The sequence below is a fragment of the Arachis stenosperma genome, chromosome 9 (genome assembly GCF_014773155.1).
Source record: "Arachis stenosperma cultivar V10309 chromosome 9, arast.V10309.gnm1.PFL2, whole genome shotgun sequence".
NCBI classification, from domain to species: Eukaryota; Viridiplantae; Streptophyta; class Magnoliopsida; order Fabales; family Fabaceae; genus Arachis; species Arachis stenosperma.
The window spans coordinates 51,624,769-51,635,730 of record NC_080385.1 but is presented as its reverse complement, the minus strand read 5'-3'; the positions used below and the strand labels follow the sequence as shown (position 1 = coordinate 51,635,730).

The window sequence follows — 10,962 nt, the reverse complement described above, 5'->3', positions numbered from 1 at the left end:
TACAAGAGGCCACTGGTGATTTTCTCAGGATGTAATAACCACAAGCAAACGTGTATTTTTGGGTTTGGTTTAGTGTTAGATGAGAGTATTGCATCATATACATGGATGTTGGAGAATTTCTTGGAGGTCATGTGCAGCAAAGCAGCCGTTTGTTGTTGTCACAAACGGTGATGATTCAATTCGAGAAGCCGTATGAGCAGTTTTTCCTAATGCGAGGCATAGGTTATGTGCTTGGCACTTTGAGAAGAATGTCATGTCAAACGTAAAGGATGACAATTTACGTCGGCTTTTTAATCGGTGGATTTATTCTGATATGAGGGTTGAAGACTTTGAGGTGGAGTGGGCCCAGGCCGTAGCCGATTATGGCTTGCAGGACGCACTGTGGTGGAACCAAGTGTATGGGAAAAAAGAGATGTGGGCAAACGCTTTCCTGTGCGAGAAATTTTGTGCCGGATATCGGACAACATCACGATGCGAAGGGATAAATTCGGTGTGCAAGATTTTTCTTGAATCAAAACACAGCATGTTGGAGCTTGTTCAGAATCTAGAACTTCCTGTGCGGGTGTATAGGAACAATGAATTGCTAGCACAGTTCAGGTCTATTTATAGTGAACCGGTGCTGACAACCTCGCTAGACTCCCTTAAGCGTCGTACATCTTCTCTTTACACAAGAGCGTATTTGGAGATGTTAAAAGGGAGATTGAGAGTGTATCTTCGGTTAATTTCGTTGGGGTGAGGAGGTCGTTGACTACGAAGGTGCACACAGTTGAGGAGTACGGTTATCCAGGCCGTCATATTATAGTTTTATGTGATAAGAATATGGGTAAATTAGAATGTCATTGTAATTTTTGGAAAATTCAGGGATTTTCATGCAAATATATATTTTTTGTGATGAAGTATGAACACATGTTGACAATACCTAGTAATCTTGTGTTGAAGCGTTGGACCAAAGAAGCAAAATCATTAGAGGCATACGTCAAGAAAACAGATGACGGGGGTAATAGAGTGTTTTTGCTTCGCCACGGAGCACTTCATTCGGTGTCACGATGGTTGTTCTTTTTAGGTGCCCAGCAGGTTGGGTTATTCGCTGTTGCTTTGGAGGGGATTCGCCGACTATGTGCAACCTTGGAATCAGAGTTGGCTAAAGGTCTCCAATCTAGGAACTCTAAGGCATGCGGTGAAGTTCGAGATCCTATTGTTGTGCGAACAAAAGGAGCACCAAGGCGTCATAAGAGGAACGCGTCCAAGAGAAAGTGTTCTAAGTGCAACAAGTCGGGGCATACTAAGAGGACTTGCATAGATGGAAGGCCTCGAAGGGGCAAAAGGGCTCGACTGGATACATTGGATTCGGATGAAGACGAGGGACAAAGTGAGGAGGTAATATAGATTGTTTTATAAATTTCTTTTTTGGTAAAGCGTGAAGGTTTTTAATTTGCTTAGATACTTGGCAGCAACGGTTTCTTACTTAAGGTTTTTTATGTGAAGAACCTTTTAATGATATGAGAATTGGTAATAATTGTGAGTTATTTAGGTTGCTGAACTCGACATGACTGGATCCAATGATCAAACAATCAGGATAGAAGAAGTGTTCGGAGGTGGGTCTCTTTGCATGTCCCAGGTAGAATCCATGAAGACGGTTCCATTTCACCGATACCGTGGGCAAAAGTCATTCGAAACCAGCGACGGTGTTGGTCCAAATCAATAAGTTTGTAACTGCATGCATAAACAATTAGTATGTTAGACTAATAGGGTTTTGCATCTTGATAATGATTTTGATGAATGACATTGTTTTAGGTTCTGGAACTATTCCACAACTTGTCTAAACTGGTGTAGATGAGTGAAGCTTTCGTTCAAGGGTTCCATCCAACCGCATGTTTGTTAGTATGGACTACTTTTGTGTGATTATGATGTTGCCACCATCCGTAGCTCTTTAATGTGACTTTCATGTTAAACTAATCCATGTATACTTGCATGGGGACCACTATGTTTGACCTTCTCTTGTTTGTCCTCTTGTGTGGTTTGTCGTTGCATGAAAAGGATTCAGTATTTGGCAGAAGTTTATGTGTAATATTGTTAATTACCGTAGCGAGAAGCTATGTTGATGTTTAGTCATACTTATATGTTCAACTTTTTCATAGGTTTTATTAAAGAATTTAAATAAACACTTAATGTAATACAAAATAAGTGCACAAATAAACAATTGTGTAGGAAAAAAATGAAAAACTGGATACATGACTGATAGGATATAAAGAGCTTTCTTGGGTTGGGAAAGGTTTGTTACAAGGGGCTATGTAATGGTTACACAGTTATGTAGTAGATAAAAGTGTTGGAAAAATTTCCAAGGTAAGTTTTTCACTTTGTTGGTAGTTTTCTGTACCATGATCAAATTCCTATTGACTATTAGGTCCGTAGCTAATAACAAGAAGGTGACAACATATCAGTTTTATTAGTTCCTACTATACAAACATCATTGAAAATTGAGTCACCATAAATGATTTATTTTTTACAATCTGCAAACGACCGAGAAGAGGTTTTATTTAATTGAGTAGTATCACTGAGATATTTGGTGAGTAATATTAGATATTTACTTGATAACTTATGAATGTAACTGCAAAATAAGAAGTAGATAATGTAACATCGTCAACTGGAATGTTACTATAAATAAGGGGCACTTGTAATTGAGGTAAGTTACTAGGATTTTTTTAATTAATTTTCGCGCAACCGACCTCATTGTTAACCGCCTTAATGTACAATTTAACTGGTAATGCGATGCTAAACAAAGGTCATAGAATGAAAAACTTTGTGGAATTAAAATTTGGTATAAGCGTTACCCACCGTTAAGAAACTAAAGTGCATATTGGGTGGATAATTTGTTAGCTTCTGTCAAAAATCTATTAGAAAAGCCCACGTAATACCCAACACCTTTAACGATATTCACGTGTGTATTAATAGCTTAGAAGATGGAGCATACTTCACATTCAGCCTAAGCGTTTGACAAACTTGTTGCAAGAACGTTGTGATAGCCCAAAAAATCAAACTATACTTCCTCTTGTTAAAAGTGGACTCAGATACAACAGTCAACCCACTGAATTCCAAGGGACCAAAAGACGGACACAACAAAAGGGCCTGTTTATATAAACCCATCAGCCAAACAAAAAGACATTCCAACAGGGCCCCTTTATATCAACCAAACAGCCCATCATTTGAAACATGTTGGTTGGAACTAAAGGGGCATTTTACATCAGCAACTCATGTTATAATGTTTAAACATTCCACCATTACATGACCCCAAAATAATAAAAAAAATTTCCATAATTGGCCACCAAAAAAGGGTACATTTTGGCTGAGTACATTCTATATGGTAGGACTTGTAGTAACATCCACTTGGCCAGTCATCTTAGTCTTTTTTGTAGATTTCTTACATCTTTTGTCCTAATATTCTATAGCTTTCCAACTGATTTCAGCTCGATAGGGGTTGTGTCTCCTCAATACAATATAAACTGCTAACGTCATTCTTGTATGTTCGTTAACAACCTACAAAATGGCAAACATTACAACAAAAATAGTATTATGAATAGTAATTTTGCTAACAAATTAACGGCACATCAATTGGGGTATGCAGTTACTGGTAGGTCGTAGTTACTCCACAGATGGGACTGGATCATCCACTAGGCGACCCACACTCCGCAGTCATTACTAAAGTTAATAGCATTAGGCAACATGGGCGCACGATACATCAGTCCAATAAAGAAAAATGATTGGTAGTGTTATACCGGTACAACAAAACAACTAAGGATGGGGTATGTGATTTTTTTTAAAGAATGTACATAATATGATGGTTAATATGGTTTTGCCCACCACTTGACCTTTGATCTATTAACAATGCAATCAATTTTCATAACATCAAATTTACAAGTCAAACAAAATTTACTTGTCACATAAAAAACCTGAGGCACCAACGTATATCATAACAAGGTGCTTATATGCTTGGAAAAAACGTACTCTGTTCAGGGTGGAGAACTTGTTATTGGCCACGTAAGGGGAAAGAACTGAAAAAAAATAAACCAATTACTTACGATCCATCAGCTTGTTGTCCGATCTCAGGCTCCACTATTTCATAAGTGGATGGCTTGTGCATTTTATTTGGAGTTCTTTCGTAAAAAAAGTCATCACACAACAAGTTTTTCAAGAAAAATGCCTGTTTCATCCACAAGCCAACATGGTTTATTTTTATTTAACAAAATGCATCTTTCCATTGTTTCACACAAAAGTAACTTGAGTAAAAGAAACTTTTTCATCAATCGCGCTTACCACATACAACATCTGATCCTTACAAGACTTTGTAAGCTTGGAATCTTTCAGCAAATCATGATACACTAACTTCCAGTTGAAGAAATCAATGATCATCAGTGTGCAAGGGAATGTAAATCTGAGGATGTTGAATGAAACAGTGTGTTTGCCATGTATAGAGACATTTAACATATGATGAAAAATGGAGAAAGTTACCTTAAACAGTTGGTCTGCCTTTCCCATGAACTTGCGCTTGATGTACTCCAGCGTGCTTGGACAATAATCTATTGGATTAACCGCGATTTGCTGTAATTGTAAGAGTCACATATAGTAATTTTGAAACACTTAGAAGGAGATGTGTTGTAAATTTGTTACCTGGAAAGAAGTGGGAAGCCACCACCTCTTGAGAACAGAATCTGACATAGCGCCTTCGGTGCACATGTTAGCAACTAGACTGATCACCTATCAAATGGGAGAACAAAAAAATGATTTATTCACGATTATAATAAGGGTCAGCCAATGGCTTTCTTGAGTATGTATAGAAAAAATCGAATGGTAACAACATTGTAATATCGTTTGTACGTCGTCCATGACCCGTTCGCTAGAACAGAGGGTGTGCAGGGAACGCCTATCTCCGAAACAGTGTTCGGTTGGGATGAGGACCTCGCTATTAAGTAACGAGGAAAGTATTGAGTCAACATAGCAACTATAGGAAACATCCGACGCAACAAGAGAATCAAAATCGTTCAACATAGATAGCTAAACCTCTTCGGCAAATTTTTTCCAAAAACATAAGTGGCAACTGCAAGTTCTATTCCAACGAACTACATTCCCTCAGGTGGTAGGAATAGTAATTCCATACACTGTTTATCAAATCTTACTTAGTTAGGGGGAAACTCAAATAGGCAAAGAATATATGATCTTTATATATATTCATCAATAGGATGATAATGGTCATACCTTAGGTGTCTCAGCACCATCCATATAGGCATTAGAATGAGTGTAATAGGTGAATGGAGTTCCATGACCCTACTGCTGTACCAAATAAGAACTTATACCTCTCTAATGTTACCAAGGAGACGCAACACTTGTTGGTCCTGTGTTGTCCCATTCTCACTGGCATCAGGTCGTTCTTCCCTACGAAAAAGACAACCCGTCGTATGGAGGCATCATTTCACACGACTTAGTGTATCTATGCTCGTACAAACTAATAATCTATAGCTGTCAAGTTCAGACTGGGATGCTGGGGTATCTTCAAAAAACTTCAACACGTCTCTTTCCTTGCCAAAGGGTGAGACACTATTTTTCTCCATCAGTGTTGGTTAATAGGAAGCGTCCTTGCTGTATGGGAAGAAAAAGCAGTTGTATTAGTAGTGTTAAGCTCTTCAAGCGTGCATGCATTCCTTTATCAAGACAACGATGCAACCATAGTTAATGGGCTTGGGCCTTGTGCATCTTGGATCGGTGAAGTCAGGGAGGCCCAACACAGAGTCTTATTTACATTGAGGGACACTTCCTGTAGTGTATCATTCCTAACTTGTACATGTCATAGCAATTATTTTTTTATAAAATATTTGCATAGTTTTATTAACCCGCAGCATACTCACTCTCCAAGAAAGGTTAAGTGTGAGAGAAACCCTACTTTTACACATATTGTCACATCATAAGACACCCATCATCCCTTTCTGATGCACCACCATCCCACAAGAAAAAATCTAGAAGATTCACTCACCGTATCACAAAAAGCACGGTTAACAAAATAATTAACATTCGCGCCAACTAAGAACATGAGTTCTTCCTAACCACTCTGAACCATTGCTAAATTAAATTAATATTGTTAGATTAAGTCATAAGAATATGGTTCCCCCTAAAACTTGGTATGCCTTATTTTATTTTATTTAATTTTCCCGCCATACGTAACTTACCGGCAAAATTCAATTATAATAAGATTTTATCGTCCACAATAATAATAAAAATATAACTCGTACAAAATTAGAACCTAGAATAATAATAATAACAACATTGTTGAGAGTACATAAAAATAATACTAAAGTATGTTATTTATACGTTATTATTATTTTAACAAGTATATATTAGTTTTTATTATCAAAAGAATACTTAAAAAATTGTCTATTTTTGTATATTATTTTTTACATAATAAATGAATATTATTTTTCATTATGAAAGTAAAAATTCATAACATACCCAATTTTGGTACTGTAAAAACAATTATGTAAAAAATATAATGAACGAAGTACAAAAAACGAATTAAATATACTTAACAAAATAATATCATAAATTAATGTTATATTTTTTGAGTTATTAATAAATCATCAATTTGCAAGTGATGTAAGCATGTTTTTAAGTAAATGATTTGCTAATAAAAATATGAATAAATAAATATCCAATTAAATATTTTTAAAACAAATCTTTAACTTTATTGTTAATGTTTTTATTTTTCTATCTTCTTTTAATTTTCATTACCGTAAATTTCATAATTCGTTGATGATAAGTAAAAATAATCATGACAGGATTGGTTCTTTAATCGATAATTCCGAAGTTTGCTCAAAATTATCTTTTTCTTTAGTTTCTGATTCTTTATTTTAATTATTATTCATATCGTACGTATTTTCTACATGTTTTATAACCAACAAGTATATGAAGGGAAATATGTCACGTTCTTTATCACAAATACAAGCACCTAAAATAATTAAAAAAATAACAACACAGAAGCAAGATGCATATAACGGTAGTATACTTTTCGTGTGAGTAGTATTCTTGATCATTTACTTTTGTGTTTAATTTTAACTAAAACGTATTATTTCTAACAGTATAAAGTTACTTGTATGATGTTTTCCTACTAATTAGGAAATCTTTACCCAATTATTTTCTCTAATGAAAATCACTTAAGACGTGATTAAACCTGCCTCAAACCCATATGTAAACTGTATCCCATCATGATCCACATTAAGCTTGTTTCAACCATAAAGCCCAACCAAAACACCTGCACAATACTCAGTTACAACCAGAAGAATGCAAGTCTTCCATCTACTCAAAAAAAAAAAGAAGAGATTAAAACTAGAACCAAATACATGAACACAATCACATGCAGCCTATTTGTCCAACATTTCTCCAAACATTTCAACTTGTCCCCTAAGATCTTCGTTTTCAACTTCTAGTAAATGAATTTGTTCATTCAACCGGTCAACTTCCTCCTTCTTGTAATAATTCAACTGCTCTGTGACACGACCAAGAATGCAATAACTGTAATCACTAACAGTATATCTCGTCGCAGAAAGAATTTTCTTAATCATTGTGAATGACACTTCTTGACGAGCAAAACGTTCCACGTAGCAGAAGGGACCATGAGCCACAAGATTTAGACCTCTGACATTCTGTGAAAAAACAACCTTAAACCCAAAAAGGACATCACCATCCCTTGAGTTGATTTCCTGAGGAAAAAAAATTGGGGGACCAATCCAGAAGAAAGAGCACGCTCGCATCAACATGAGATCTATGTCTTCGACATGCATGAACGCACTCTCTATCATAGGCACCACCACTCCACGACCCAAATCTACATGGTCTAACACTTACGCACATCAATAACATGACACTCCCTTCGACATTAAATGTTTCATAAATGAAAATGTTGGGAAAGGCTTAAAAAAATATTTTAACATCTCACCTCCCTCTCCATCAGAGTTGCTGCCACCACTACAGTGCTGGCTGTTCGCTGCCACTACTCCCGAGCATCCTTGCTGAGATGATGGGAGTGAGCAAAAATCCCCGTCTAACAATCTAGACGGTCTTCTGCTCACTAGTTGAACAGCATGTGTTGGCTGACGGGTGGAAGGAGCTGTGGCGCTGCGCAACCAAGCCAAACCCTCATCCAAATCTCGAAAGCCACGATATTCACAGTTTCGGTAGCCATTCACTTGTTGGTCACATTCCTTCCATGTCCTATAAACACCAGGGACACGACCCCTGTGCACTACTTAGAATGGAAAACAACCAGCCTCAGTGCTCATCATACTTAATGCATAGAGGAAAAAATGTATATTCGAAGAGGAAGGGAGGAAGCAATACTGACACTTCTAATATCTTCTCTTAGACCCTAACTCATTATAAAGCCATTTTATATGCCATCCTTGTAAGATACATCCCCACACTCGTACGAGTTGCACCCACATCTCATGTGAGTGTCCACTTCTGTACACAATAATATAGTAATTATTGTAAATATTAAAAATATTAATAAAATAAGAAAAATAACAAAAAAATAATATACAAACTAATATCTTTATCGGATGAATAAAAATATAAATGAGAAAAGTGTTAAATATCTTTATTTATTTATTTTTTAACGCCTTTCATAAATATTATAATAAATTGCGTACTCATAAAGATGTGATTTACATTATTAATATGACATATGTAATGTTTAAAAGGTATTCTCTATTTTTATAGTTCCCTGAAACTATGAAACTTTAGGCTATATAAATAATTACTAATAACAACATAATAAAGGATAACATTCAAAAAATAATAAAAATATTATTTTTCTGTCTTATTAGTAACAGACATGACATATTTATTTATTTATTTATTTATTTATTTGGGTTAAATATCAAAACAATGCACTGCATCCTTTTGTTTTCTTTATCTATTTAACAATATACAATCCCTTCCATTTTATGAGAAAACCATCACACAAAAAAAAGTTAGAGAAGTTTAGCCACATTCCCTAGAAATTAAAAAACTAGATTACCCAAACAAATCCAAAAACACATTAGCCCATTTCCATTTTAATGCTATCTTTGACTTGTTTTTATCCACAAGAAAACTTCTTTCTGCACATTTGTATAAAATATGGTGACCCAAGCCCAAAACCCAGTTATGGCCACATACACAAAAAAAGTACAACTTTCCCATTGGCCCCAACTTGCCAAAAATAATTATCATCTTATTACACTTATTAAATTTCTTACATTGTGTAGTACATTTGAAAAACCACTGCTACTCCCTGACATGCTATCCCATTAGCTGAACCTGTGAGCATCAGCAACCAAAACGTGTTCATCGAAAAAGGTGTCCACATAATATCCACACCATAGAACTTCTCATAGTAATTTTATATTCTTTTAACTTGAGAGTGGCGTTACTATTTCTAAAATATTTCTTAACTCTGTCCGGCTGAAAAAAATTGAAACATCATTACATTGTTATATTCCTTGCAATTGAAACATTTTTTTGTAATATTGTTTGTTGGGGTTAAATGATAAATTAGTAGCTTTTTTTTTCTTTGTATTTATGTTGAGGCATACCAAAGTTTTAGATAAGCATAGCAGTAATCAAGAAGCCAATTGGAGAGAGGCACACAGAAGAAATGGAGATTTTCTGCTACATTTCTTTTTCTTCATGGCATGCTCCTAACAACCAGGTCCCGTTATACTTTTCCTTTACTCTTATTTTAATATATAATGTTAGCTATGAAGTTAGGTTGTTCAAAGTTTAGAATCTTTAAATGTTGTTTACCTTCTAACTTCATTTAAAAGTTTTAAATTTTGTGAACTTTGCCATGGTTTATTTTTTTATAAATAAATTGGTTTGGGGTGCAAGATGAAGGAGCAACCTGACTCTGCTGATTTCAAAGCAAAAATATGATTGTAGTTGGTGGGCGAAATTGTGATTTATACTTTCACACAACTCGAATAATATTCCTCGGTAATGGCTCCAAAAACTTGGTGCACAATACCATGGTCTAAAATCAACTTCACAGTCTCGCTCAACTAACCAGCAAGTGCACTGGGTCGTCCAAGTAATACCTTACGTGAGTAAGGGTCGAATCCACAGAGATTGTTGGTATGAAGCAAGCTATGGTCATCTTGTAAATCTCAGTCAGGCTTATCCATGTGGTTATGGGAGATTAGATAATTAAAAGATAAATAAAATAGGATAGAAATACTTATGTAATTCAATGATGGGAATTTCAGATAGGCGTATGAAGATGCTGTGCTCCTCTTGAATCTCTGCTTTCCTGCTGCTTTCATCCAATTCTTCTTACTCCTTTCCATGGCAAGCTGTTTGTAGGGCATCACCGTTGTCAATGGCTACATCCCATCCTCTCAGTGAAAATGGTCCTCTGCGGCTGTCACTCGCATGGCTAATCATCTGTCGGTTCTCAATCAGGTTGGAATAGAATCCATTGATTCTTTTGCGCTTGTCATCACGCCCAGCCTTTAGGAGTTTGAAGCTCGTCACAGTCATTCAATCCCAGAATCCTACTCGGAATACCATAGACAAGGTTTAGACTTTCCGGATCCTCATGAATGCCGCCATCTATCTAACTTATACCACGAAGATTCTGTTGGGGAATCTAAGAGATATGCATTCAAGCTCTGTTGCATGTAGAACGGAAGTGGTTGTCAATCACGCGCGTTCATGAGTGAGAATGATGATGAGGGTTATCCAACTCATCATATTCATCATGTTCTTGGGTACGAATGAATATCTTGGAATAAGAATAAATGAAGTTTATAAGATTATAAATAGTAATTGCATTGAAACTTGAGGTACAGCAGAGCTCCACACCCTTAATCTATGGTGTGTAGAAACTCCACTGTTGAAAATACATAAGTGAAAGGTTCAGGCATGGCCGAGAGGCCAGCC

At 36.0% G+C, this 10,962-nt stretch overlaps 1 protein-coding gene across 1 annotated transcript; it reads left to right on the top strand.

Moving 5' to 3' along the window:
• Positions 1-313: 313 nt before the first annotated feature.
• Positions 314-1,833, top strand: LOC130949505 (protein FAR1-RELATED SEQUENCE 5-like). The gene is made up of 4 exons (XM_057878201.1): positions 314-597; positions 696-1,377; positions 1,532-1,618; positions 1,795-1,833. Exons 1-4 carry the CDS (start codon positions 314-316, stop codon positions 1,831-1,833), a joined length of 1,092 nt encoding a protein of 363 aa, XP_057734184.1.
• The last annotated feature ends 9,129 nt before the right edge of the window (positions 1,834-10,962 follow it).